The following is a 24,163-nucleotide window of genomic DNA, read 5'->3' on the forward strand; positions in this document are numbered from 1 at the left end:
TGTCAGGACAGGTTATTTCAATGATAGATGGTTCTGGGGGCTAGTTGAAATTGTGGTTCTTGGTGATTGACAGCCAGAGTTATAAAATCATAAGAGCAGCCATGCAAGGTCATCCCCAAGCTCAGTGGAGCCAGATAACCTGGCCCTGAAAGTGGCCAGCACATATTTCTGAAGGAAGTTGAGACAGGGCAAGCAGACAGTATTTGATGGATGTTCTGGAGAACACATCATGTTAAATGGGTAGATAGAGATGGAAGCTGCACCTTTGTTTCTGATCATTTTTCATTTCTCTTTGATGAATATGTATATCCTTCCACTTCTGGTGCTTAAGGTCTTCTATAACAATGATTTCCAGTTTCATTAAAGAGCCATGTATAATTGAATTGTTTCATTTAAGATCTTCCATTTCTTGTACTGTGAAGATCCACAAAAAATTACTTTTTTACTTTTTCCATGTCATTCATGTTCTCATAATCTTCTGTCATTTCCCTTCCCTAGAGTAGTACATGTTATTTGCTTGTTGCAATAATAAGTGTTAGATATCTGTGAGCACCCCAGTAATTCCTTGTCATGATTTCTCTTTCCAAGTGGGCAGTAATAGAAATGGAGAATACAGGAGTGGGATGTGAACCAAACAGCATAGTGTGGAACACGTGGGATTGCCATGCATGGATGTGTATCCTGCTCTTCTGTGCATTTCCTAATAAATCCTGGCAATATCTGATTGTTTCTGAGCACTGAGCTAGCCCTGGCTTAGGCATGTTTAACACCAAGATCTCTTCAAGTTCCTGCACCTGAGAATTTCAAGGTGCTGTTGTCCCTGTGATCCACCTGAAACTGCTAACTCTGACTTTGCAACTAACCCCCACTCAACTTGTCATTAAAACAGCAACTAGAATGGGTGTGTTTATTTTAAACAAAAAAATATTTTTATTGGGGGGCTCAGTTTGAAACACGTGAATTTTTAAAAAGGCATAAGAAAATAATTCAGAACAAAGTGGTTTTTTTACCAATTCTGTAATCCAGTCTGGTACATCACACTAAGGCAGCTGTTCTGCCAACAGAATCTAGCCAGCAGAAAATGGTGATGGCTGCAGTTTGACCCTTAAAAGGTATTTTAGAGCCTTACTTGAAATAATAATGGTCTTGCATGCAGTCTTTGGTGCTTGTGCATGAGCTGCTGCTTGGAGGATACCTCTTGAGCTTCCTGGATTTTGAGTGCTTTCACAGCTTTGTTTCACTGACACATTATTAAGCACAGTCCTGTGACAAGGAGAATTGATAAGGAAATGTGTTGTAAAGCTCTCCCAGTACAATTCTGTACCTCACTGTAGGATTCTTCTTTCCCAGCCTACTCACATTTTTCAAAAGGGATCTGGGATGGATTCTGCATTGCTTTTGCCTGAGAAGGTGTGGTCACTGAAAAGTGTGCAAAGCAATGGATTGTCAGAATTTGGATATGGTGAAGATGCAGGAATGAGAGCACTGTGATGCTCTCCAGTTCAAATTCAGAGAACTCTCTGTGGAGTAGATTTGGTTCATTAAAGCACCTGAGTGTGTAAAATTGTGGCTACTGTGGGAAGCTTAATTTACCTGATGAACTCTTGAGGAGCAGAGGGAGTAATTGAGATGCCGTAGGTGAAGCAGGTTGATTCCCTTATCAATTTGTTTTAAAAACACAATTTTTTTTTAATGCTAGCTGCTTAGAAATTACATCATTTCAGTTGAATTTGTTTATTCCTATTTCTGTAGTGTTGGATGAGTTTGATGTTTTAATATGGTGAAAATTGAATTAATGTAAGTCTAAACAATTTTTTTTTTTTATTCATGCAGGTGAATACAATTTGCTGGAATGATACAGGAGAATATATCTTATCTGGTTCAGATGACACCAACCTGGTCATTACTAATCCCTACAGCAGAAAGGTAGGTTTGTTTCTGGCTGCTTGTTAATTTTCAAATAGGATGCCAGTTATTGTTTTTCAAGGTATTAAAAGATATTTTTAAATATATCAGTTTTCAGATATTAATTATTATGTGAAAAAGATAATATCATGCTCTTCCTAGTGTATATAAAGGGGAATAAAAATTCACAGTGCTTTAAAACTTGAGAGTTCTAATCCTTTGTGGCATTGGTATTATCCCATTTTACGGTACATGGCTGGGCACAAAGGGAACATGGTCTCACCACAGATTAGTGTCAGGACCAGCAATAGGATTCAGTAATTCTCATGAAATCTTGTAGTCAGATAAACTGTTTTCCTCTCACTTTTAAAATACTGTATTTTTTGCTCTGTGTAATGTACTGTATGTAATGTCTTTCTGTGTAATGTTGTTGGGATGTCAATCTTGATTAAAATAGTTCACTCCAGTGTAAAATTACATTGCCTTGGTGTGCCTGCAAGTGGATGGAGAATAATTTGTAGTGAAATAAGGGTTGCCATGCAGCTGAAAGACTGCCAGCAGTGCCAGCTGGCATCCATCAGGTAGTGGCACTGTCCCACCCCTTTCTCTTGGAGGAACTGCTGGTAGTTTGGTAGAACAGATGCTCTGAGCTGTGTCCTCTTGGAGGCTGACAACTAAACCCCGAGGATATGCTCAAAAATTAAATGTGTGGGAGAAACAGAAGGTATGGTGGAAGAGAGTTTGAGTAGAAAATAATAGTTTGCTTTCTTGAAGGGCTGTGGTGGTTTGGAGTGTTGCCTGGGCCTATAGGTAAGGTCCTTTTGCTCACCTCCCTAAATAAGCCAGAGCTTCCAAACCTCATCTCTTCCTTTCAGTTTTGGTGTCAGCCTGAAAGTTCAGATCAGTATCACTAGGTAGGGTTTCTCTTGGACTGGGAGTTCTGCTGGAAAAGTGGTAGCAAAGACAGCTGTGAAGAGGATGATGGATATATTCCAAAGTGAGTGTTGGTGGAGTGACTTGCAGAATAAGAATTTTTCATGCAAATAAAGGATGTTCAATGTTATCTATTGTGCAGAGTTTATTTTCATATCCTACTAGGGGATAGTTGCTCATTATATAATTTTTACATTAAAATATTTTAATATTTTAAAAGGTGCTGCAATTTAAACCTTTATGCTTTCATGGGACGGTTCCCCCCTGTTGTGTGCTACTTCTCTACTTAAACCTAATGAGGAATGCAGGAGATGTTTTATTTTCCTTTTTTTATTTTTCACCGAGTTATTTATTTTTTTGTAACAGCAGAGGAGAAGATGATTTTTGAATTATTTTTTTCTCCAGTACATGCAAATGCAATTATAAAACAGCAGGTACCAGCAAGAAGACTCAATGATCAGTGTTATTCCTGAAATGTACTAGAGATGTGATTTTTAATGAGTGTTACAGTTATGTTAGCTTAATTTTTTCTGGCTTGAGTAAGAGAATCTATACAGGAAAAGGCAGCAAATTGGTATCATAATTGTGTTGTAATTGTGTCATATTGGCAAATATCCTTATTACCATATTTTCTGTTATTATCTAGGTAGAGTAGGAAAAATAGACTTCAGCCATCAATATTTTGTATCTTTCAGAATATACAGATAAACTGTTAAACTTTTTTTGTGGGAATTATTTAAAAGGTGTGAAATAGCACTTCTGAACTGTTAGTCATGAGCTGCTACTGACAGAAAAACTTCATTTGCAAAACACTTCCTTTGATTAAGTTAATTGAGTGGAAATTTGGAAGTAATTTTCATACTGTAAACAACTTGGTGAGTATTTCTTTCCTAATGGGAGTGGTGAAAATGCAGTTTGCTTCAAGTGCTGCAGATGGGAGAAATAAGAATATCATGTTTACTTGTTCACAGGAAAGCATGTGGAGGTTTTTTCAGTTTTGGTACACTAAATATGTGAGGAAGGATAAAGAGTCACTAAAAAGTGTTTAAAATCAGCTGTGATGGTGAAGTAAATAATATGTTTCTCTGTGTTAGTGTTGATAAATGAGTCTAAGTCCTGGTTTATTACCCTGTATAATCAAGTTCTTAAATGTTTATTTATTTTTGGCTAGTTTCAAAACATTCTTGCTTATAAACATCAGTTCTCCTTTTTTAGAGTGAGTTGAAGAGTAACATCAAATTTTAAAGTCTATAAAGTTGGCTTGGATTGCAGTACCTTATTCTTCTTGGCTTACAATGTCCCAGATCTTCTAAGTCTCCCCTCACAGAAGTGCTGAGTGGCTGCACCATCACCCTGACTGATGTTTCATTTTGAGAAACCTGGTGTGCTCTGGAACCAGCATTGCAAAACCCAAGGTGGCAGCTGCATTCCAGCCCTTGCATTTTGCAGACTGCTTCGTGCAAGTGCCTGAGCAAACCTCTCTTGTAGAACCACTTTGTTCTTAGAAGAAATTTGGTGTAAAGGCAGCTTGTGTGTTGTGTTGTACTGAACTGTAGATCCCTGGCAGCCTGTGCATAACTGGTATTTCACAGTCTGAGTTTTTTCCATGCTTTATTTGCTTGGAAAACACTGACCTGCTGCAGCCTCCTTTTTTCTTTTGTTCTTCAGGTTCTCACAACGATTCGCTCAGGACACAGAGCCAATATTTTCAGTGCAAAGTTCCTGCCATGCACCAATGACAAACAGATTGTTTCTTGTTCCGGGGACGGAGTCATTTTCTACACGAATGTTGAACAGGATGCAGAGACCAACAGGCAATGCCAGTACACCTGCCACTATGGGACTACCTACGAGGTACCTCCTGAAATAAATCATAAGTTTAAGATCAGTAAAATATGTATTTTATTGTATTGTTGCCCAAGATTTCAACCAGACTGCTGAGAACTTCGTTGCAATACAGTGAGAGTTACAAATTTTCTTCTGTCTTTTTTGAATTGTTTTTTTATCCCATTTAAAAAGTAGACTTGAAGGGAGAAATGTGCTAAATTAAATTGAGAAATTTGCAAAAAGTGGTGCTATTAACATCACTTTGCACATATGAATTCACCTTCACTGAGCTGAGCAAAACAGATTAAAATTGAGCTCTGAATTTCTTCCTGAGGTAGGCTGGGGGGTGGGGGAAGTGACTGTTTTGCATTTTTATTTTTATTCTTCCCCCCTGCCCCTCCCCTCTTCCCTGAACTTTTCAGCAGTTCCATGCCTTTTTCACAATTTAGATTCTTCTAAGAAATGCTTAACTCAGCATGTGTAAATAACTTAATCTGAAAAATGTGTTTAGAATTGTAGATAATTTTTCTATTGTGTATTCTAGTTAACTCTTTAAGTGTAAATTTAGCCACAGTCTTTTCAGTCCTCCCTTGGAAGTTTTGTTCATATAAATTAGGCCATTGAGGAAGCAAAGTATTACTTAAGTTAGGAAAATAGAAAGATTTGTTGTTCTATCTGCCTCTTTTAAATAACAGCAAAAGATGCTGCTTGCAAAACTTACTATGCTTAAAACAGAAAAAAGTTGTAAATTTTTTGGTAGGTTATAAATGTTCCTGTTACTTTCACTATTTGTTGGGGCTTTTTTAACACTAGTGCAGTACACACACAGGGGAAAAATCCCAAATCCATTGGTTTTTTATTTATCCAGCTCAGATTTCATAGCAAGCTTTTAGATCACTTTCTTTGCATATTAAATGAATAAAATCTTTAAAACTTCTCATAAAAAGAATAGAGGTGTGTGAAAAAAGAAAGTGGCTGAAGTACTGCCAGAGTTAATTTTTGTTCCTGTAGTAAAAGTGTCCTTATGGTTGTAATTACACCAATTACATTTCCCTGCTATATTGCACCATCAAAATGGTCTTTATTGCTGAACAAAAATAATCCCAAATATGTTAACAAGAGGGCATTATTATTGTTTTGAATGACAGGAGTGTGATTCAGTTTTGGTGGGTTTTGCTGCTTTTAAACACTGTTAATGGAAGGAATATCAAAACCTCTATGTGACACTGGCTGTTTTAACAACTCTGTCCCTTTATGAGGTTGTTTTTCTTATCCTGTTTTGCACTGAGGTTGGGAGGTTCCTGGAGTGGAGAGATAATTTCTAAATATTGTGATGGTACTGCCCAGCTGTATGCAACCACATCATCATGTTAAATATAGAACTTTGACTCACTGGGTTCTCTAAATAACAAAAGCTAAAAGCTGCCCCTGAGGTACCAATTCTAAATTGGAATTTGGTTTGGATTTATGCAGCCCTTGGAGTTTGTGGCAGTTCAAGACATTACAAAAACATGAAACAGAGGAGTGTGGAAATTGGTGTAGATTGTTGTAAACTGTGAGATATTTCTACAATTGTTTTCAGTTCTGAGTGAGAATAAGAGTGGGAGAGGCTCTTGAGACATGCTTCTGAAGAAATTATTGTTTGTACAAGACCTTGACAAGTTTGTTTTTTCTCAGCCAAATCTTTTCTTTATTGCCCTTCACGTGAATTACATTTCAGAAAGGGAATGTACTTTTATGAACACTTCTTACTTTCTTGTTTTAAATACAGTGAAGTGATCATACAGCTATACACTTTTAAAGTTAAGTAGCAAACAAGTTTTTAGTTAGTAGAAAACCAATTTTATATTTATAATGTACTTGTTGAACTTAAATGTAGTAATATTGACTCAATTATTGGGGCTTGCACTTCTCCATTTCTCTGGTTTTGTGCTTATAAAGAACTTAGGATGTTTGTGAACACTGGACATAAAAGTTGCCACGTGCAAGTTATATTACATGGATAGGGTGAAATTGCATCAGTGTGAGCAAAAATAAAACACAGCTACTAAAAATAAGAGCTTTTCACATTCAGCAACATTATTGGAGCAAAATGTTTTCACTGAAAGCTCTGCTAAATGCTTGAAGAATTTAGTGGATTATTATAGCTATGCAAATGAAGTTAATTTGAATGAAATAGGTAGTGAAAACTAGTCTTCAATATGTTACACTGATACATTGAAGGATTGTGGTCATAGCTCAGCAGTTCTGTTGGTATTCAAACCTTGCCTTTTTTCTGCAAGTTAGACTCTTATTTGGCACAGCAAGCATTGTCTCAGGTACTGTGCTGAGCCTTAGAAGAGAGGCTGAAGCCTTCATCTGTCACCTTTGTAACCCCATTTCAGGTAGAGAGATTTGCAGATATCCGTAAGTTACTTTTATTAAGAATTTTGGGAGGTGAGGGTGATAAATCATCTCATTTAAAGTGTTAAAGAATCACTCATGCTCTGTGCTCCATGGATGTATTACACTATTAACCATTGTTGTTGCTTTATAAATGTCTACTGATAGTGGCAAGAGTGTAGAAGAATAAAAGTAGTGCCACAACATTGTCTGTTTTCTCTTCTAAGATACAGAGTGTAAGTAAACTGACATTTCCTGTGCATTCCCTGACCTGTGGAATTCAGGTCATATTTAACATTATGATCACTTGCCTTTTTATTTTGTCTTGAGGAGGCTTTGAGTGAAGCCATTCATGTGAGACTCCATCTGAGTTGTCCCTAGCTGGAGAAGGGCTGAGCTTAGGAAAATGGTTCAGTACAGTGCTCTCTCAAAAAAAAATTAAAATATTGCAGTGAGGAGGTAGCTTGATAGCAGCCTTTAATGCACACTTGCTGCAGGGAACTACCTGGGATGTAAAGGACTAACCCAATGGGAATAAAAGCCATTTAGTATTTTCAGGCCATTCAGACTTCTGAGGGCTTTGTTTGTAATTGTCTTCTGTTACTTGATAGAGAATAAACAGAGCTTTTGTTGATTGTTGCAGCAAACTGATAAGGTATCTGAAAAGTGCTTGCAGTAAATGTATGTTGTGCATTAAAAGATAATAGAAACAACTGTAAGCTTTGACCTATGGATATTTAATCTTATGTGACATTTAAAAGTTTCCTTTGACTTCAACAGTTCAGACCTTTTCTTGAAAATGAAGAAACATCATCAGTTTTTCTGTTTTTCTCATTACTTCACTGGAAAGCTTGACTTGAGTCCTTGAGCCTTACTGCTGCTCCAAATATTGATCCTTTTATTTTTAATTTAGTGTTATTTCTGGAGGCATTAATAATCTTTTTTTTCTTTTGAGCAGATTATGACAGTACCAAATGATCCCTACACTTTCCTCTCTTGTGGTGAGGATGGCACTGTGAGATGGTTTGATACTCGCATCAAAACAAGTTGCACAAAGGAAGATTGTAAAGATGTAAGAATGAAACCTTTTAATAAAGATTTCAATAATAATAATAAGTAAAATAAAATAGCAATAAAAATCTTTTAATAGAGATTACCTAAATGTAGAGCTCTGCATCACACAAACACATGATATGAATTCTGGTAAAGCTTTTAGAAGTAATAGATTTCAGGGTCATTGGTGGAGAGGACAGTATGTTTCTCAAGGAACAATAAAATTTGCAGAGTCTTTTCATTTTTCTTTTTAAAATTTATTATCTCTTTTGGCATTTTTTAATTAAAAAAAATATAAAAATGTTTGGTGTGAGGCTTCAGATATGGTAGAAAAAAATTGTTGAAATTGAATCTTTTAGTCTGGTTTACACTAAAACTGGAGGCAAAATATGAGCCTTGAGAATCACCTGCAGCCTTGTATTCTTGAGCATCCTTTGTCCCTCTGTAATAAAAGATTTAGTAATGAATTACATTAGCTTACTGGTATTACCAGTGACCACTGTGCTTGAATTTTAGAAATAATTTTAATATTGAATTGGAACAAAAATATCAAAGTATGTATCGCTAGTCTTGATTAATTTTGCTCAGCCTTGTGCACGTTTACCAGTTCTAGGAGTTTCCTTCATTTTTTTCCCCTTTACCCAGTTAGTTATCTGCCTGTAGATGGAACCTACTCTAATTCTTTAATTGATTTAAAGTATTTCTGCATATTTAGTGCTCTTCCACCTTCACAGTTACTGTGTTTCCATAAGGAAATCCAAGATGCAAGGTAGTTTATAAGTCTGTTTAGCTTATCTATTTTTCAATGTTCCTGTGTTTTTGTTTTGATTAGGTTTCTTTTTCAGTTGTTCTGGTACCAGCTTTCTTTCTCTGATAGTTTTCCTTCTGTGCAGTGGCTTTTCTGATAATGCATTTGTGATCTGTCTTCACAGGCCAGACCTATTTTCTCAAAATCTCCTTGACTAAGGGAAGGCCCTGTGTAGTGAAACAAAACAAACCAAAAAATTATACTTCAAATGTTCAAGCTATTGTTTCAATGCTGTATTTTTGTGTGTTCCAGGATATTTTAATAAACTGTCGTCGTGCTGCCACCTCTGTTGCTATCTGTCCACCCATCCCCTACTACCTGGCTGTGGGCTGTTCTGACAGCTCAGTGAGGATCTATGACAGGAGAATGCTTGGCACAAGGGCAACAGGTAGGAGCCACATGGTGCAGAGACCATTTCTACCCACTAGCAGTGCCCAGGTCAGGTTATTTTCAAAACAGGTGATGAATGGCTCAAGTGGAACAGTGCAGAAGTGTAGCTTCCTTCTCTGGGAACTGTGCTTTGTAACAGCAGAGTCACTTCACTCTAATATTTGCTAATGTAGAAATCTTCAAAGTAAGTCTAATCTCTTCAGGCATCTCAGAATGCCTTGTGTACTGAGTGCAGAAAAGGACATTTTGTGATTTCTCTTATTTTGTCTTGAAACATGTGATTCCAGGATTCCAAAAAGCCAGGGACTGCAGCCTCCAGTGGTCCACTTGAAATTTAATTAAGTTCTTGTCTTGTACTCTACTATGGTGGAGCTTGATGCTTCTTATGGGAGATCTCATGAAATCCATAATATCCTGCACTGTGCTTGCCTTTGTAGTGCAAAGGCACTAAATTTCTTTCTAATTTGTGTGTAGATATAGATTTGCATTGTTGTTTTGTGATTTTTCATTCTAAAAATTCTATTTGTGCCACATTTGACAGATAGCTTCCATACAACATCATGTGGTGGGTATGTGAGACACTTATATAAGTGAGTGTGTTTTCATTTTTTATTTTTTGTAATGTATGTAGAATTTGTAAACAAAAATAATAAAGATTGTAAAATCTGATATGTCATTCTCCAGATCAAAATTATTGCAGAAACTACAGGATACGTAGCTTTTCCCTGATTCTCTTTTGTTGGATCCCAAATAAGGTGTTTATTGAAGCTGTTGAAAATTTGCAGTTGTAGATGTGTAATTCTTTTCTTCCTCCTCTCTTTCCCCTCTTTTATTTTTTTAATAAAGGGAATTATGCTGGCAGGGGCACTGTTGGAATGGTGGCACGTTTCGTCCCTCCTCATCTCAACAACAAATCCTGCAGGGTAACATCCCTGTGTTACAGTGAAGATGGCCAAGAGATCCTTGTGAGCTACTCCTCAGATTACATTTACTTGTTTGATCCCAAGGATGACACAGCACGAGAGCTTAAAGTCCCTTCTGCAGAAGAGAGAAGGGAAGAGGCAAGTGGTTGAGATGAGCTCCTTTTATGTTTTATATCTTGCAGCACATAAGAAATACCATCAGTTGTGTTCCCCTTTAATCTGAAAATAATGTTGCTGGTGTGACAAATAGATTGTCACAAAAATTGTGTATTTTTAATACATATTTATTTATGTATTTATTTACCATATTTTATCACTGTGGTTTTTCTTCTCGTTTGGTTTCCCTCTCTCTCAGAGATGAGAAGGCATCTGCCTGAACCTTGGGGCATAAGGCCAGCAAGGCTGGCAGGTCACTCTGTGTTCTGCTGCTTTGAGAAGCATATTCCTTGAAATTAAATATTAATACTCCTTGGTAAAAGCTATCATTTCCTGGCAGATATGAGGGAGTACAAGATGTTTAGATCAAGGAGGCGAGCCACTGTTACGGAGCAGTACTAAAATTTCCAAAATTCTAGAAGTTGTTAATCATCAACTCAGTTACAATGATGCTGACCCTTCCAATCTAAGTTTTCTGATCTATATTTAAAAAATGCCTTTAACAGCAATGAGGTTGTTTCTGTCTCTCCCTGCACTCTCCCAACCATCCGCTGCTTTTATCTCTGGTGTTTTGCTCACCCTTTCACAAACTCTGTATCCTGAGTTCCTCGTCTTTAGTCTGAGGGCACAAGGGAGTTCTCAATGACTTGTCAGCATCCTGCTGTCCTCAACTGCAGGATCAGTGTGATGATAATGATGATGATTCCTGTTTCCTTTTTGCTGTGAGAAGTGTGATGTTGACATTTCCTTCCTCCTTTTTCTTAGAATCTGTTTGGAACCATTTTTAAATGTTTTCAAACACATTTTACATTATGTGTTTTCTTAGTCAGGAATAGTCAGGAATTTTGCTTTTAAATGCTTATTCTTTGTCCTTGTTGTCCCTAAAAATGTTATTGCTTGAGTATTTTTATTTCAGCCTGGCTTAAAGTTGTATACAGTAGAAGAAATGTAAAGACTTCTTCTGAAATCTGCTAGTGGAGTCATGAAAATTAAAACTTTGATGTGCTTTCACCACAGGGGATTTAGTTTAAAATTGTCAGCAGTTTCTGGGTTGGCTGGTTGATTTTGTTTGGTTTGGTTTCTTTATTTTTGTTAAGGCCAGAAGTATCCAGCCAATACACTTGACTTCAAACTCTGACCTGCCTTTCTAAATGAGCAAAGCACTCCCTGTTTCTCTTGAAGCTGCTGAAAATAACACCACCCATTTAGTGATTGATACTTCTTGCTGTAAAAAAAGTATTATAAAAGCTAAAAGAAATTAGGTTGAAAATAAACCAGAGTTTATTTGCATGAAATGTTCTCTTTTTTTAATCTCTGATATTTTTCCTTTTGCTTAATTACAGATCCACATTTTGTTAAGCTGAAACTCTTATATAATTTTTAATGTGAAGAGGTGAATATTTCTGCAGAATTCAGGCTGAATTTAAGAAAACCTTAATTATTACAGGTCACTACAGAAAGATTCAACCTTATGAAGCTGGTTTAAAATAAAAACTGCATTAGTTCTGAGAGTCATTTATTCAGACTGTTAAAGCTAAAACTCATGCATTTTGTTGATAAGTGTTGTGCTTATTCATGGATAGTCTGAACATAAGGCTGACGTTCTGTGTTTGGTGACAGATATGAATTTAGGTGACTTAAAAAAATAGAGATTTATCTTTAGGCTCAGAATCCTGTACTGTAGAACATAAATAGCTGTGTGATGCTTTTCTCTCCTTTTTTCTCTCCCCCAGTTACGTCAGCCTCCCGTTAAACGTCTGCGGCTCAGAGGGGATTGGTCAGATACTGGGCCAAGAGCAAGGCCTGAGAGTGAGAGGGAGAGAGATGGTAAATGCATTTGCATTTGAAGGGTTGTTGTCTTTGCTGCTGTGTTTTGTTAGGTTCTTGTTTCATTTTGGGTTTTTTCTTGCTTTGATTTGGGTTTTATTTTCCAGTTTTTCTGACATATTCCCAAAATACGTGCTTCAGATTGTCCTTAAGTTAACAATCAGCCAAGCTTTAAGATGGAATTCCTAGAATTTAGCACAGAGCTGCTATTGTACAATGATTTTAAAAATTGAAAATATTGAAAATGTTCTTACCAGGGAAAAGATATTGTTTCATTTAGGCTGCTGTAAGTAAAGGAGAGCTTTTGTTTTCATTGTCATTGCTCAGGGACTAACACTAGCACTTATTTCTTTTTTTCCCAGTCACACCTCATATGCAATCACAATTACAAATGAAATGCTCTTTAATGGTTGCATTAGGGGACTGGAATTCAAAGCAATAGGATTTTTATGTTATACTTTTCATTTTCATAATGTCATTTAGTAACACAGGGCGGCAAATTTTTATGCTTAAATTTTCATGTTTATAATATATTACTCAATTGCTTGAGAATTTAGTAAATAAACCATTTCCAAAGAATGCTTGGGTATCAAAAATTGGAATACCAAAGCAGGGCAGAGCCTTTTTTGTCACTCATCTTAATTTTCATCTGTAATGTGTTCCTGTTTAAATCTGACAAGTTGTGGGGTTCCAAGTATTTGACTCTAGTTCCCTTTAATCTTCTTCCCTTTTCTGCCTACAGTTTCCCTTTCCAGATTATCTGTGTTGTTCTCATTTTCCTGCTTCCCCAAACTAGAGTAGAAGTGTCTGGGATTCTGTACCTGACACAGGCAGTAGGAGATGCTGTTTAGGAAGAGAACATAAGCCTGTCCTCTTACCATTATTTGGAATTAGTGGATTAGAAACATTGGGGGATGTGATCCCATCTGCTCCTTTACAATCTGCATGTGGTTCTGTTGCCTATGGGCTTCTGAAACACATTTTTTAATATGTTGATAATATTCCTTATGGCATCTGTAACCACCTTTAGTATGTTTTCTTTGGCTGTTGCAATTCCATTTTTTAAGGTCAGAGCTGTACAGGAGGGGAATGAGGGATCCCAGCAGAGGGTCAGAGAGCTGTACTGTGAAAATGAGGACAGACAGGGCCATTGGGAACAGGCTGAAGGGAATTGTTTCTTGTGGGAGAAGGGGGTGAGGGGTGGTCTCCATTCCTGGAAGAAATGTGGGGGGAGAGGTACTTTTTGGTAAACTTGCAGATAAAACTTCAGCACCACTTGTTCTACAGGGGAGCAGAGTCCCAATGTGTCTCTGATGCAGAGGATGTCAGACATGCTGTCAAGGTGGTTTGAAGAAGCCAGTGAAGTTGCACAGAGCAATCGAGGACGGGGGAGATCGCGGTCCAGAGGTGATTTCCTTCTTTTCAACTACAGAAATTGTGTTTATAGTGGATGTGCAGGCTTGGAATATCAGCCTTTCCTAGGTGTAAATAAAATTTTAGTGCACTGAAAAACTGAGCACATTTATTTGCTACAGGAATGATAGTGCACAGGGATCTTTAGAGGCAGAGTAAGTTTACTTTTGAGCTCTTTTTCTTGCTTTTTTGTTCTGTTTTTAATCAAAGGTGGGACTAATCGGACTGATGCTCCTTCTACTAATAACATGGCACCTAGCAGAGAATCAGAAACTGCAATGGAAGTAGATGGTTCTGAACAGCTTCCATCATCTTCCTCTTCTACCATGTCAGCTCAAGCTCCCTCAACATCATCTTCAACAGAAAGTCCCCCTTCAACTTCATTACTGTCCTCTCCTGATAATGAGCAAAGGCCTTCTTTTGGGGCCTCAACTCAGCCTGTGCTGCATCAGTCTGGTGAGAAGAAATCCATCTTGTCATTGTTTGTGAAAAATAAGAAACAATTCTCTTTTAGGATATTTTGGGTAGTAGATCTCCATCTGTTTTCTTCCTTGCACATCCTTAATGAGACTTAAGTGTTTTATAGTTACCTAGTGGTTGCAGCTGTGGTTTAAAGAAAGAGTAAAACCATCAACTCTATAGCTTTGTCTGAAAAGGAAATTTGCAAGGGGATCACCAGTATTTTGAGGTAGAAATAAAAACTTTTTGCTTATTTTTCTAAACTTACTGTTGTTGTCTTCATGGAGTATAGTGACATCTTTCCCTCTTCCACTGGGATTTGGCTGTAGCAGCACCAGTGCAGTGAATAGCAGAACCTGTGCATGTTAAAATCAGGGGAGATGGGGAATGTCTCCTTCAGGAGGAACCTCCATCCTCAACATTTCAGAGTCAGAATCTACCATATTAAACAGAATTGCTTCAAGCTATGTCATTGAAACTTTGTGAGTTTCAAAAATATAATGCACCAGAGAGGATTTCTAGAACTGTGATGCATTTTCTAGCCTGCATTTTAAGAAATCTGTGCTGACCAGAAAAATATTTTTCTCTGAATGTGCTTGAATTTCTAAGCAAAAGTTTATTCTGCTAGCATGAAGCTAAAGTTATTTCTTAGTCTAGCTCTTTTCTAAGAGTATTTCTTCTTTTTCAGTGTTACTTTGGATTTCAGAATATATTTAGTTTTGAAAGGGGTAGTGATGTTTGGTTGACAGACAATAGATACTTTTTAATTTGCTATATAATATTTGTTAGATTCTTTGACTAAATCTAAACAGGGTGTCAGATTGGCAGCTTAAAATTGTCTACAGGACTCATGCAGGCATAAATGTAGTAGTGCAAGGTGTTTGCACACCTTATAAGCATGCTGTTTCAGAAGCAATGCAAAAGGGGTACTGGAATGACTGTAAAACAAGTTTTTGGGTGACGTGGTGAGTTCAGGAAGAGGGGAGGCCCCTGGGCAGAGGGGTAGCACTGGGTCTGTGAATGAGCAGGCTGCATTGGGAATGTCCATTTTGCAATGTTTATGTACCTTGGTATCTGTGGCTGTGCTCAGTTGTGAGATTTTATGTACTTACAGTCTGTAGTTTATAAATCTGCCGTCTGCATCAAGGACAGGATTCCCTGACCTTGTTCACCTGCATTTAAAGGTGAATAAAACCTGCTGCTTTTTTGGGCTGACAGGAGAGGGCAAGTGCTAATAGGAATAGTTTCAATACAGTGGGGCTGAGTAGGAAGGCCAGACAGAGGTGTGTTGTAAGAAGTGGGTGACTGGGGAGGCATTTTGGAAGGTGGAAGAAAGGAAAAAAGGTTTTCAGCCCCTATTTTGTGTAAAGTCATGGCAGATACAAGTTTGACTATTGTAGCAAAGAATCAGCAAATGAAGAACTTGTTTTCAGGAAATTACTTCATTAGAATCAGAGCATGAATTCCTAACCCAGGCCTGTAAACAGCTTTCCATAAATCATTTCTACACTCAACACAGGCACTTATGGCAATCCTGTGTTTGAAATCCCAGTACCTTTGCATAAGCATACAGTTCCTATTTATTGTTGGTTTGGTGTTCCAGAATATGTGTGATGTGATGAGCATTTGAGCTTCTATATCTGAATTACTTTTTAAAATATTAAGAGATGAAGTGCCTGTTCAAAATAGAGTTAGTACAGAAATGATTTGGTGCTGGGTCTTGGTGGGATAGATTTCTTTAGCAGAATATGTATTCTAGAAGGTGGAACATTTAAGTTACAATTAAACAACAAAATCAGTGCAAAATCTCAGTAGCTTGTTACTGCCAGAACATTTGAATAATTTTTAATATATGTATCTAATGAGAACAATTACTGGAGATTGTCATGCTTGTCACAAAGGAAAAATACCACAAATTTATTTTCTTGCCCTGCTTATGCCATTCAGTGGAAACTTTTAATTTTTGTATATTAGTTTTAAGATGCTGATGTTTTAAACCACTAATAAACACTAGGTACAACAAATAGTAAAATATAATACAGTTTTTGTCATAAATAAAATTCCAGATACACATGGGGAGGCGATGCAGGGGGCCAGTTGGCTAATTAGTACACAGCTTAACCCTAATATGTGTTCTGATATAAGGTAACTGCTTTTAAATTTTGAATGGAAATGTGACAATAACTGAGTTTTTTTATTTATTTCTATTTCTTCACTCCATTTGCTGGCAAAATAAACATTTGCTTAGATATTCTGGAATATATTGAAAGCATATCCAGGATAGAAGCTTTTATATTTAGTATTGTAGTTCTTGTTACATCTTAAATTGTGGCTGTCTCTTAACTCAGTGAAACTGAATCAGCAGCAAGTACTGAAAACTGCAATTTTAGGCATCACTGAAATTCCCATAAAAGTATTCCTTAGGCTATTTGGAGTTTTTCTTTCTATAAATGGTTCTGGGACATGAAAATAATTCAGAGCAAATCTCCCTGATGCCATATTCCTTTTAGGAACTATATCTTTATTTTTGTTACACCTTATCAACCATAAACTGAGAGTATGTTTTTCCCAGAAATTATATTAGACTAAGTACATTAAACCTCATGACCATTCAGTATTAACTGGTGCTTGTCACTGACTTTCCAATTACTAGATTCTGGTTTTGGGTTTGTTTCTCTTAATAAAAGAAAATTTGTTTCACTGTATGGATAAGGGTTACAGAACATTTGTTAAGCTTTTGCCTGGCTGAAAGGCCCCATGCCAGTGTAATGCTCTCTACTGTTTTAACATTGTGTGATTCAGGCACTGCTATTAAAGACACAATCTGTGTTATTTAAAGAGGAGCACTTGCCACACAGCACTTGTGTAAGTGGAAGAAATCTGCAAAGAGCATGGAAAGAATAAAAAATGGCTTGGTCACCTCATTTTATAGCAGTTTGCAAAAGTACTGGTAATCAGGCAATGAACTTAACATGCCAAAATAGCTTAACTGGCAAATGAATGAAGACAAAATGATGAAAACAGTGAAGCCTCTCAAGATGGGACTAAAAGAATAATCTATTAAGAAGATGCTACTAAGGATTGCTTCTGATCCTATAAATTACTTTGTCTGTAGGACCACTTAACAGTGATTTCAGACTGTGAATCCTTAAGCACAGGCAATGTCTGAAATTAAAAATGAATTCATAGAGAAGTCTATTTTTTGGTTTAGCTGTTGTTTTGCCACCTCTTTCCATAGTTGCAGTTTACTTTTTGCACTGGTTTGATTTGATCAAAATCTACCTGGTTTTTTTTTTTGAACCATCAGGAAGCTGTTACATTCATTTTGAAGCACTACCTGTAGACCACAGTAGCATAGTTTTACACCAAATATTCTCATTTATTCTGTGTGTTAGGGTCATCAAAATGAATACATCTGTTGTGTGCTTTGTTTTGATGTAACCAGGCTGTATCTATTTTCCTTAACTAATTCTTTGTTTAATGGTTTCATTGCTGGAGATGGGGAGGGGGCTGTATTATATGGCACAAATCCTGCATATATCAGTCCTGTGATTGATGCCTTTAGGAAGAGAAAACCAATTTCATTATTTCTATCTGATGATTTCTGGCTGCTAGTAATTTTTTTCCACTGTAATGACACTTAGTACCTGTTGCTTGTCTCTTTAGTCAGTCCCTCACCTCTCCTCTATATTCCATGTATTGATTACTCACTGCTTCTCTCTCCCCCCTTGTCTGTCTCCCTCCCTGTGTGTCAGAGTTAATGGGACCCGAGTTAGCAATAATCCGTAGGGGCCTGCAGCGACTGAGGCTTAAGAAGGCAGAGCAGCAGAGACAGCGAGAGCTGGCTGAGGGCTCTGCACCACAGCCCTCCTCTTCTGAGCAGCCCACCCCTAAGGGCTCCTCTCAGGACCCTCAGGCAGCAGGTTGTCACTTGCCAAGGTTTCTCCAGCAGTGATGTAGCTGTAGTTTGTGCTGCTGTTGTTTGCTGAGATGCTTCTCCTGCAGAACAAGGCATTTCCTGCATTCGCTGCTTGTCTTGCCTTGCATGTGGTGGTGTTTATCATCACATGGGCAGGGAAACCTGGATGGACAGGTTTATTGATCTAACATGTTTGGGTTGAGTGACACTATGTGGTAATGGTTTTTTAGGTGCATGGTATCAGGCTTGTGCAATGGCTATTAGAGCAGCTGAGCAAGAAATTGCTGTGTTCTGAGTAGAGGGAGAATTGCACACTGAAATTACATTTTGGTGCTACTTGTATCCAACATTAACATTTACAACTTGGCTTTGGGGTAGCATGTGTTCTAAATCAGAGGAACAATTCAGTAAAACAGAGTTCTGGCACTCTTCGGTGCTATGGCTTTACAATAAGTGTAGTGAAAATACCTGTACCTAGCCAAAGTCCCCAGATATGCTCTCGTTTTTTGAACAGAGCAACTTGTCATTTCACCATCCTCTTTCTCTCTTGTCTTACTGAAATTAAAAATGATCACAAGAAAGCCTCAAATATGTTTGCAATAACATATTTGAGAAAGTTAGGGCAGAAGCATGCATATGCATAAAGAGGCAAACCCTAAAGCATAAACTTGAAACAAACTTTGCTGTGGCACCATGTAAAAATGAGTGAGCTGCATGCAGTGTGAGAATTCAGTGTATTTTGTGTTGCAAAGTCATGTCTAGCAGTGCCTCTTCTGTGGATAAATCCTGTGACAGTTGAGATGTGGCTAAATTGCTTTTAAGGATTGTGTCACACATTTACAGCTATCTTGCCATGGTTCAGTCTATTCCTTAATCTGGAGCTCACAGAACAATTTAATGTAACAGTGGCTGATGCTCCAGTCACAGCATGCAGTTACTGAATTTTGAAGAACTTTTACACTAGAAAATATTGCAATGAGGTTTTAGAGGGTTTTGGAAACCAGTCCATCCTGAGAGGGTGTGTGCCCATCTTAGGGATGGCACCCATGGGTGCCTGTTTACCTGTAGGAGAACAGGAAGAGCAGTGGTAGTGGTGGCGTTTTAGAGGGCTGCAGGTTCCTGCCAGGCCAAAAAATCACCCCAAAAATCTACCAATTTTGGTTTTGTCTTTTTTTTTTTTTTCCCAGCAAACTGAATATCAGAATTTATTAACTTATTAAATTTAAGTATTGATAGAGAAAAAATTGTAACACAGTCAATAAATCTTAATCTCTCATTTCCTTTTTGAAATGGCTTAATTTTAAATTTTTTTTTTTGCTGAATTGCTTCCCACTGAATTGAAGTAAGGAATAAAGTTTGTTTACAACCATGTCTGGAGGTTTATCTGTGGGGATTTTGCTACCTCTGAAGGGTGTGCTGGTCTGGGTTTCACTGGGTACATCTCTCCCATCTCTTCCTTAGTGCTCCTTCAAGGATGCAATATCATTTTTTTACTCCCTGTTGCCTGTGGGGTTCCTACAGCACACTGTGGGATCCATAGTCCCACAAATGGGAAGGCTTAGCTGATGCTTTGACTGGGAGACAGAGGGGTCTTGTACATCATTTGGACCTCCCCAAGACTGCCTTTTGGAATTTTTTTAGTTCCCCCATGGTTAGAACTTTAGGGGAACTATTGGAAACATTCAATCCTTTTGTTTGGGATCACCAGGAGCCACAGACACAGCCTTGGAGGAAACTAATATTCAAACATTTATCTCTTTCTGCATGTAAATTAATTTACATTTACATTTTACATTGTCATATCATGCATTACATGACAATGAATTTGCAAATTTAACCATTTTACTTACTAAATAATTGCTTTGAAAGACAGATTTACTCAGTGCTGTGGAAACATTTATTTCTGGGGAGACAAAAGAGGAGCCATTTTTCTCCCTGAGCTCCAGATCATTGGGATGTATCTTCTTGAGGTTTGGTCTGGTGGGTGGAATTGCTGTCTTCAGCAGTATTGACAGTGGAAGTTATAAAAAGAGAAATTTAAATTTGAAAATATTTAATATGTTTGGCCAATTAGTTCTAGAGAAATTTGATAATAGATTACATTGTCTTTTCCTTTCTATTTGTATGTGTAAAAATAATTTATTCCTGTTGTGCTTTGCAGCTTCTTTCATTGCATTCCTCCTTCCTCTGCTCTGGGAGGGAACAAATGAAGCTCATTTCTTTTGACTCTGGATCTCCTTTGCACTTCTTATTTACTTCATAAGATTTCTGCAGTCTGGACATGGAGATATTCTCTGATATTCTCTGTACTTGCTCTTTTCTTTTTTTGAAAGTTTCTTTGTTTTGTTTTCCTTTTCTGACCTCCCAAGATATATTTTTGCAAGTTGCTTATTCACAGTCTATTCCTTTGGAAAACCAGTGCTGCACATTTTTGGTTCCTTGCTTCTCCATAGACACAATTGTTTTCTAACCCTGTGCTTAGCTGGTTATTCAGAAATAATGTAGGAGAGAAATAAATGAGTAGTTTTGAATTCTTTGGAGTCTTGTAAAAGTAATAAATTCCTATACAGAGACAATCTCTATTTTTTTTCCTGAAAGGTTGTCTTTGCTGCCCTGTCATGAAGCAGATATTCTGTTTTCAGGCACATACTAGATGTAAATTTTCAAACAAAAAAATTGCACCACAAAATGTGTCTGCAGGTTCTCAATCCCTGCTCTGATAAAACCTGTATAAATTGCAATTGCAGTTTTGGAGGGAATTCAGCGTGAGACCATGGCCACTTCTTCTGATTTGTACTTCATTATTACTCCTTATCTTTGCAGGCACAGAAGCTTGAGTAGGAAGAGAAAAATATCCCAGCCATGTAAGAAATTACAAGTAGAAAATGTCAAGAGCTGAAAGCTTTTACAGGTTTAATAGAAAATTAGACTGTGTGGTAGTTATTCTGTCTCCCAGTTACATGAGAATTTGTAAGTTCAATCTGTAGTAGTTAACCTATTTAGAAAAATATGGTCAAAAGTTTATAGTTTTGAATGTGAAAGGGAGATGAGTTTTGACTCTGAGACAAAAGGTCTCAGATGAGAGAGATTTTGTTTTGGTGGATACTAAATTTGGAATTTGGGTGAATTTTAGAAGCAGTGTGTGCTGCATGGATCAGATCTATTTTATATTCAAGCCTTTGCTTTAGGTATTGAATGGATTCAGATTTTTTTGGTTGCCACTTTATTTAATTAGAGAAACTATAGTAAATACTTCAGTTTAGTTGGATTTTTATTTATGATTTCTCCCTCAAAAACCTAGCCTTTCCTTGCATTTTTGTGGCATTTCATAACATTACATCCTGTGCAGTATTTAAACAACTGCATTTATGTGCTATATGCAAACAACAAAGAAAGTGAACCTTTTTAACCTGTTGTTATTGCTGCTATGCCACATATGCATCACCATTACTACATCACTTATCATTCTGAGAATTTCAGGGAGATGGAATCCAATTTGAAAAGTAACAGAAATGTGAACCAGCTGGTCATGAAGTGAAAAAGAAAAAACATATTATAGATCAAGGTTTCCTGCAGTGGTCATTGTACCTAATCTTACCCACAAAACCATGAATCAATATTAGCCTTTTTTTTTTCTAGAGGAAGAAAATTTGATTTGTACTGTGGAATGCAGATATATACATGTGCATGCTGGCATATTGCAGAACCTGTGCTGCAAATTGACTTTTTTTTTTAAGCTTTTGGTTGATCTATACATTGAGTCTCTAAAGCAGAGCAAACTGGACCTTAATTTCTGTGTTAAAGCTTTTGGAGGAGAACAAGGGAATGACAGCAGTTTTGATCATTAGATTCTTTGCTAACACTCAAATGTAGGAATTTTATTTGAAGATGTAGAAATAATATTTGAAGTGCACAATATGTAAGTGAGAGCATATTCACTGTGCAAAGCAATTATTTACAGTAATTAAATCAAGTATTTAATTTCTTAGATTCCTCTACATGTATCATGTTTAGGACTTTAAAACAATTCTCACTGCTTTAGACCTCACCTTGAAACTGGTGATACAAGGAAGATTTTTTTTTTTTTCAACCAAAACTGACGTGGCATGCTAATGTTTTGGGGAAGTCAGGTGCTGATGCCCAAACTATAGGAAGATCCTTCAGCATATAACTGACCTTAAAATTATCTTCTATTTTCTGTTTGAGGTTCCCCAAATTTATGAATCTCCAGTTCCCTCTTTAAGTGGTGCTCCAGTTTAGAATGTACTGGTGACATTACAACCAGTGGTGAACTGCATTGGGATGTAGACCCAGCCTGTGAAGGCTCAGGTAAGAGTTTGGATTTTTGTTTGTTTTTTTAACTATATGGCACAGTTTTGGTAATGCTTTTTTTTCAAAAGCTTTATAAGAAATTACAAAAGTATATTTTTCAGATTTTTTTACAAAACAAAGCCATATATTAAAAAAAGAGGCATTTACCTGAACTTCTCTAGGCTGGTTTCATGGTCATGCTGATTCCCCTGCCTGAGGTGGGGGTTCCAGACTGCAGAGCCACTTGAAGGGGTGCTGGTGATCTGTGGCTTCAGGGTGCTTGGAAAAGGAAACAAGGAGATTTCAAATTGCTACAAACAACTCTATTCTTAACCATGCTAATTCCGGTATTTAGGATGTTTCCTGTATGTTGGTTAAATATTCATTTATTAAAGTGAAATGCATTCACAAAGTTGTATGGAGACTTGGGTGTAACAGTGAGATGTGGGAGGTTTAAGCCTCCTTTGGCATGGACTCCTACCTGGAAACCTTTTCATTTTCACTTACTGTGGTTGAATGATGCACATGGCAAAACATACCTACTTTTTTAATTACTGCTGTATAGAGTGAGGTCTTAATAAAATTAGAAATGCTGGAAGGGGTAGTAGAGGTAATTTCTTAATGTTTCTAATTAATATATGTTAATTCAGTATTCTGATCATACAAGTCTGAATTACAGAGTTGATGAGATGAGCTTTTCCAGCCAAGTGAAATATTTGGCAGCACAAAATACCTTTTAAATAAGGGCATATGAACTTTTGGAAAGAATTGCACTTCAGGAAAAGAGCGTGGCTGGGATCACAGCATGCATTAGGTTTCTCAGCTTCTAGTCCAGGATCTGGCGTCCCTTTAGCCTTTCTGATACAAGTTAATCCCAGCCATGAACTTTGTGAGTCCAAGATCAAAGCCAGCCCTTGAAAGAGGCACAGATTCCTGTACTGAGTCTGCTGGAACACAAGGAGATCATCTCATGACATGGAGCATCTGTCCACCAGCTTTTTGCTCTGGTTTACCTTATGAAAAGTGGCTTATTAGTCCATTGAAAAAACTCCCCTGTAAATCCTTCTCTTCTGATTTAGGTAGTATATATAAAGCACACTTCACTTTTGGAAAGTAAAATATATTAATGCTACAAATCTTCTACTTAATAGCTGCATGCCATAAATCTAGATGATAAATTCTGTGGTCTAACTTAGGTGTGCTTGGTGCAAGGCATGGGCATGGTTGAGCAAGGAAGACAAACCAGAACCAATTGAATGTTCCTCAGTTACAGAAATAAGCTGTGCAAGTTCCCAAAGCAAGGTACCCTCCAGAGCACACTGCCTCAGACTTTCCTGGTCTCTCTCCTTTGCTCCTCCTCCCCTTCCCTGCTCCTGGATATCAGTGTGGCAAAGGAGCACACTGCCATGCTTCCACCAATGCCTGGGAGTGAACAACTGCTTGAGAATATGTGTATTTAAAGCAGCTTGGTCAATTCAGCAGGTCTAATGGCTGTACTACAAAACAGGTCTCACTGGTGAGTCTGGCTCAAAGCTGGAAGGGAGCTTCCTGTAGGAGAGAGTATTATTTCACTGCTTTCCTGATATAGGATGTATATTTATGTTAAAAGTCACTTAGCATGCTGTGATGCTGGCAGACTGTGACTCAGTTTGTAATACAGGATATTAAATCCTTTCAGTTTAGGATGGATTTATTTATAATAGATGGTTATCAAGTGGAACCCAGATATAATACTCTAGCCAATATCTTTACAATGCTGCATTAATTTATGTACATCAGCTTATCTTCAAATAATATAGAAGTAAGATCTGGTCTTCAGAGGTGACAAAGGAAATAGATTCACAGAAGATACTGAAT

The 24,163-nt window shown here is 37.3% G+C and overlaps 1 protein-coding gene across 4 annotated transcripts in view; it reads left to right on the forward strand.

The window, feature by feature from the left end:
• DCAF6 (DDB1 and CUL4 associated factor 6) overlaps positions 1-24,163 on the forward strand; it is a 74,090-nt gene that overhangs the window by 20,452 nt on the left and 29,475 nt on the right. For 2 of the 4 annotated variants that reach the window (XM_064727782.1, XM_064727791.1), the window contains exons 3-11: positions 1,834-1,926; positions 4,507-4,692; positions 8,006-8,119; positions 9,161-9,296; positions 10,145-10,359; positions 12,111-12,204; positions 13,492-13,611; positions 13,828-14,073; positions 17,832-17,999. In XM_064727782.1, coding sequence (XP_064583852.1) covers positions 1,834-1,926; positions 4,507-4,692; positions 8,006-8,119; positions 9,161-9,296; positions 10,145-10,359; positions 12,111-12,204; positions 13,492-13,611; positions 13,828-14,073; positions 17,832-17,999 — 1,372 coding nt within the window. The remainder of the gene's footprint in view (positions 1-1,833; positions 1,927-4,506; positions 4,693-8,005; positions 8,120-9,160; positions 9,297-10,144; positions 10,360-12,110; positions 12,205-13,491; positions 13,612-13,827; positions 14,074-17,831; positions 18,000-24,163) is intronic. The other 2 variants (XM_064727799.1, XM_064727808.1) reach the window with 1 other exon arrangement.

This window comes from Zonotrichia leucophrys, chromosome 1 (genome assembly GCF_028769735.1).
Source record: "Zonotrichia leucophrys gambelii isolate GWCS_2022_RI chromosome 1, RI_Zleu_2.0, whole genome shotgun sequence".
Taxonomy (NCBI): Eukaryota; Metazoa; Chordata; class Aves; order Passeriformes; family Passerellidae; genus Zonotrichia; species Zonotrichia leucophrys.